The sequence below is a fragment of the Mobula birostris genome, chromosome 19, assembly GCF_030028105.1.
Source record: "Mobula birostris isolate sMobBir1 chromosome 19, sMobBir1.hap1, whole genome shotgun sequence".
Taxonomy (NCBI): Eukaryota; Metazoa; Chordata; class Chondrichthyes; order Myliobatiformes; family Myliobatidae; genus Mobula; species Mobula birostris.
Genome location: NC_092388.1, coordinates 15,635,733 through 15,641,732, shown reverse-complemented (window position 1 = coordinate 15,641,732; position 6,000 = coordinate 15,635,733). Strand labels below are relative to the sequence as shown.

Genomic DNA, 6,000 nt, shown 5'->3' with positions numbered 1-6,000 from the left:
GGATGCTGCTTTCTCGTGGCAGCGCTCCCTGTAGATGGTGAGGAGGGCTTCTCCTGTGATGTGTGAAGGCACACAGAGGAGATGTGGCCAAGGCTAGGCATGCGGGCACGGACGACTGCCGGTTCGCACACAGGCTGATAGCAAGATACACATCCACACCAGCAAAGACCCAGGCGCACACGGAAGCGCAGCGACCTCGCCCCCAAGGACGGAATGATTGACAGCGCGACGCTCGGAGGAGAGCTCGACTCACAAAGCCACATGTGTGCGAAAGGGAGCGAGCGAGAGCGAAGAAGTTAGGACACCGACACTGGTGCTTGCTGCTCATTTAGTTCACTCCTGCAGAACGGCACGGGCAACACATTGCAGAGGAACGGGGATAGCTGCAGCAAGATTTTCAGCAACACTTGCATACTAAGAGGCGCAGACCCGAGAGCTACTTGCAGCTCACAAGGCTCCGAGCGTGGGCTCCACTCCGGTGCTGCAAGTCGCGGGACACAGCGAGCAGAGCCGGCTTCAGCACCCCGGCTCAGTGCGCGCGGAAAGCGGCTGGAGGTGGCGCTTGCAGCCGGGCTGTGGGTGACCGGCCAAGGCGCCTCTCCTTCCCGATGTACCTGTCAGCTTCAGCCGGCTTCCTCCTGCGCTGCAGCCCTATCAGACAACTCGGGGAATTTGCAAACAAATCTTCTATTTAATGAACTCGGGTATTTTTTCCTCCCCAAATTAAAATCATCATTAGAGGCAATATTCAAAAGAACACTGTTTTCCCTCTGAGATAGAACATACAAAAAATGCAGGTTCTGGATGCTGCAATGGACCCATCGCCGGTCATTGACAGAGAGAGAAGGTCGTTCTACGGAAGAGTGTGCGCACTTTTCCAGCTTCTGCTGCTGACCGGACTTCTCAAGGCACGTTGGACCCGTGCATTTCTGCCGTCGCGTGTCTGCCCCGTTCAGTAAATTTAAATTTGCACATTGCAATAGCAAGTGGAACCTTTCAGATAAATGCATTATTTTGGCCCAGCTTTATTGTATCACTATTGTCTTTCAGAGTGCCTTTGCTGTCGAGGCGATTCGCGTCGCAGGAAGCGAGAGGACACTCCACCAGGTGTCACCGTATGAGTCGCTGGTGTTGGGTTACAATAGCGGTAAGTATCAAGGACTTTTGAGTGATAGGGGATGCTGCCGCCGCCGAGTCAGGACACGCTGCATTCATGTTTACGTGGCGAAAAAAAAAGGCTCTGATTGTAATTTGTGAGCCCAGAGTGTGAGATGTGCGACGGGTTTCACCACAACGCTAGAGGGTGCTCCGACCTAGGGAGGGCAGGTTACTGCGGCGTTTCAACGCTGGGTAACACAAATGGGGAACGTCAGGTTGGAACGCAAGACATTTCACCTCCAGAACTAAATGTTGCTCATTTTTGTCGTTTGTACCTATCGAGGCAAGATCTGCGCTGATCTTAAATTTTATCCTGTTGATTTAACTTTTTATGGAAAAACATTTACAATTAAATTGAGTTATTTCATATCAATCTTGTTTGCATGATAGAGTAAAATCCAGCAGATGTTGGAAGTCCGCTTGCAAGAAGGTAAAGCTGGGGAACTCAACGAGTGTGAGGAGGGAAAGTAATCTCACGTGTTGGAAATAAAACGGTCTGCATCAATGATGAGATTATAGAGCATTAAAACGCAACATGTAAAATATATTTCAATTCTAAAAGTCTTAACTACTTGCTTTTATGTAAATTGGTTTATTATTGTCACAGATTAAAAACTTGGTTTTGATACCGTCCAGGCAGATCGTTTCATTCCAACGGTGCATTGAAATGGAGATAGCGCAAGGGAAAACAATAACAGAATGCGGGACAAAGTGTTCCGGTTCTGCGGGAAATGCTTTGCAGGCAGACAATAAGGTGCAAGACAGGTAGGGGGTAGAAGAGGGAGCGTCCGCAAGTGGTGAATGCGAGCTCGATTGCAACGTTTAAGAGAAGTGTAGGTACGTGGATGGCAGGGGTACGGAGGGGTCACGGTGCAGGTCGATGGGAGTAGGCAGTTTAAATGGTTCGGCGCGGACTAGACGGGCCGAATGGCCTCTTTCTGTGCTGTACTTTATGACCGAAAAGCACAAAATCTTTGCAAATCTTAAACAAAAGCTTGTTCTCGTCATTTAAGAAAGTGAATTACAACGGCCAGCATCAGTAATCTAAGGTTATCGACCATGGGTTCCAACCTTTAACAATTTGCTGGCTTCATTCCTCTTCAATCTGTCAATCATTAGGTGTTCAAACAGATGGCCTCATATGTAGAGGATATTATTAAGTGCTATTATTGCCATGGAAACAAACATTTTCTTCACTTATTTACTAGGGATAATAAGAATTTTTTTTATTTACATGGTGAGATGCCTTAAGACGACACTCTTTGTAAAATTCTATTTCCACATCACATGGACATCATTTTTATGAGTTTGATTTAAATAGAAACTCGTGCTTTCAAAATAGTTTATTGATATTAGGTTTTAGAAGTTATAGAACATAGAAGTTACTGCACAGTACAGGCACCATGCCGTGCCTCCTCTTAAGACCATAGGACATAGAGCAGAATTAGGCCATTCAGCCCATCAAGTCAGCCACGTCATTCCTTCATGGCGGATTTAGTATCTACTCAACCCCATTCTCCTGCCTTATCCCCGTAACCCTTAATGTCCTTACTAATGAGGAACCTACCAAGCCCAATGACTTGGCCACCACAGCCACCTGTGGTAATAAATTCCATACGTTTCCCACCCTCTGGTTGAAGGAATTCCTCCTCATCCCTGTTTTAAAGGGACATCCTTCCATTCTGATGCAGAATCCTCTGGTCCTACACAATCCCAACATAGGAAACATCCTCTCCACATCCACTCTACCTAGGCCTTTCAACATTCGAAATCTACTCTAAGATCAATTTAACCCTTCCCTCCTTCATAGCCCTCCATTATCTATCATCCATGTGCTTATCTAAGAGTTTCTTTAATGTCCCTAATGTATCTGCCTCTACCGCCACCTCATTAGTTTGTCCCACACACTCACCACTCTCTGTGTAAAGAAAACCTCTGCCATCCCCCCTTACAGTTTTCTCCAATCACCTTCAAATTATACCCCCTCGTATTAACTATATAATAAAAAAATAAAATAAATATGTGATGCAGAACTTAAAATTGAAACACTGTAGTGTAGTGGCATGGATTAACTAGTAGTCATTGTAATGTTGAGGTTGGAATGCTCAACTCATATGTTTGAAATGCAGTATTAATTCTGTGGAAATTAAGAAGTAGATTTGTGAGGTTATACAAGTTCAGGTGTTCAAGTGCCATGTACATCAATAAATGCATGCTTAATTCATGAAGTAATCCTTCTTGGTGTTTATGTTCAGCATCATTACATAGAATAATGAATGGGATTATTTTCCTCCATAATCAGACATTAAGTAGATTATGTATCCTAGGAAACTTGAGTTTTGACTTGCTTGTTGAATTAAATTACACAATAAAAGCACAGTCACAATCAAATTGCTGAACATATTATGACAGTTCCCCTTGTCTCGGAATCAATTGTCCACCTTGTACTAGTTATTTTTCCATGTAATAGTCACCAGAGGTTATCCACACCTCTGTGCCAGGAAAAAAGCAACCATTCATCTTTCCAGGATATGGTGTTGTGTGCTTCCATAATATCCATTAATAATAAGATAAGCCATTTTAAATGTGTTATTTATATACCTTTCTGACAATTCTTATGATATATTACTGTTAACTCCAAATACAATCGTACCTACTATCATCAGTATGGCAACAGCTGGATAATTTATACAGACACAAATATTTGATTGCTTGTTAAAGACCATATTTCCTTTAATACCTGTATTAATCTCTATATTCAGCTTGTTTTAAAGGTACAGGAGATATGTTGGAGAAAGAAATAAACATGGTAAAGACATTATTTTAGGCATCTTTTATCAGCATAAGACTACTTCGAAGGACTGTTAAATTCCAGTGAATCCTATAAGAAATCATATGTGATCTAGATAAACCATCCCAAGGTGTTTCCCAGGAATGTGATCAGATAAGTTGATACTTGATACACAAAACTACTTATCAGAAGCATAATGATGTGATGTGGCCAATGCTGATTCTCTAGCTAATCCCTGGTTTCTGTGGAAGTGTCACCGTCCATCACTGGCATTCACCTGCAGACATCTTCTGCTTGAGCTACACTACTTGCCTCTGTTTGTTTTGGTAAACTCTTCACGGAAAACATGAAGAATTGGGGGTGCCATGGTAGTGTAGCGGTTAATGTGACTCTCTCAACCCAGATATGTGTGAAGTGGTTTATTTTGGTAGGTCAAGTATGATGGCAGAATATAGTATTAATGGTAAGACTCTTGGCCGTGTGGAGGATCAGAAGGATCTTGGGGTCCAAGTCCATAGGACACTCAAAGCAGCTGCACAGGTTGACTCTGTGGTTAAGAAGGCATACGGTGTATTGGCCTTCATCAACCGTGGAATTGAATTTGGGAGCCAAGAGGTAATGTTGCAGCTATATAGGACCCTGGTCAGACCACACTTGGAGTACTGTGCTCAGTTCTGGTCACCTCACTACAGGAAGGATGTGGAAGCCATAGAGAGGGTGCAGAGGAGATTTACAAGGATATTGCCTGGATTGAGGAGCATGCCTTATGAGAATAGTTTGAGTGAACTTGGCCTTTTCTCCTTGGAGCGATGGAGGATGAGAGGTGACCTGATAAAGGTGTATAAGATGATGAGAGGCATTGATCATGTGGATAGTCAGAGGCTTTTTCCCAGGGCTGAAATGGTTGCCACAAGAGGACACAGGTTTAAGGTGCTGGGGAGTAGGTATAGAGGAGATGTCAGGGGTTAGTTTTTTACTCAGGGGGTGGTGAGTGCGTGGAATGGGCTGCCGGCAACGGTGGTGGAGGCGGATACAGTAGGGTCTTTTAAGAGACTTTTAGATAGGTACATGGAGCTTAGTAAAATAGAGGGCTATGGGTAAGCCTAGTCATTTCTAAGGTAGGGACATGTTCGGGTGAAAGGGCCTGTATTGTGCTGTAGGTTTTCTATGTTTCTATTGCAGCTTGGGACATAGGGGTCAGAGTTCAATTCCGAAGTCCGCTGTAAGGAGTTTATACGTCCTCCGTAAGAATGCATGGGTTTTCACCAGATGCTTGGTTTTCCCCCATAGCCCAAAGATGCACCGCTTAGTAGGTTAATTGTCACATAGGCTGGGGTGAAATAGGTGGGTTGCTGGGCAGTCGCCTTGAAAAGCCGGAAAGCCTGTTCCGCGTGATATCTATAAATCAAATAAATAAAATAAAATAAAATAAACAAACAAGAGAATCTGTAGATGCTGGAAATCTGAGCAACACACACGAAATGCTGAAGGAGCTCAGCAGGTCAGGCAGCGTCTATGGAAAAGAGTATGTTTGATGCTTCAAGCCGCGACCCTTCAGCAGGACTGGAGAAAAAAAAAGATGAGGAGTCGAAGCTAGAATGTGGGGAGGTGGGAGGGGAGGAAGAGGCCCAAGGTGGCAGGTGAAACTGGGAGGGGGGAGGTGAAGAGCTGGGAAGTTGATTGGTGAAAGATACAGGGCTGGAGAAGAGAGGACAGAAGAAAGTAAAGGGGAGAGGCGTACCAGAGGGAGGTAATGGTTAACACGAATTTTTGTTGGTTTTCCTATTCAAAAGTTATGAAGTCTGTTCCTTAGACTATGTAATTACAGTGGTTCCCATTATGATGACAGGGAGATGATGTCTGCTCAGAGACCGTTTCTTCCAATTTATTTAAGTTAGCTTCAGTATTTTAAATTTAATATATCTGTGCACTTTAGTAGTCAACTGTAAAGCATTTTTAAAAAATATTTGTAACAATATTTTTATTTCTAGCAGATCCCAGCTTTCACTGAACGTTTGTGAATGTCAAAGATGCTGCCAACTGTTCATCAC

General features: G+C 43.8%; 1 protein-coding gene across 1 annotated transcript in view; it reads left to right on the top strand.

Annotated features, from left to right (window-relative positions):
* The first annotated feature begins 329 nt into the window (after positions 1-329).
* Positions 330-6,000, top strand: part of LOC140212316 (A disintegrin and metalloproteinase with thrombospondin motifs 16) — a 201,243-nt gene continuing 195,572 nt past the window's right edge. Inside the window, exons 1-2 of the mRNA XM_072283017.1 lie at positions 330-908; positions 1,051-1,147. Coding sequence (XP_072139118.1) covers positions 792-908; positions 1,051-1,147 — 214 coding nt within the window. The 5' untranslated portion in view covers positions 330-791. The remainder of the gene's footprint in view (positions 909-1,050; positions 1,148-6,000) is intronic.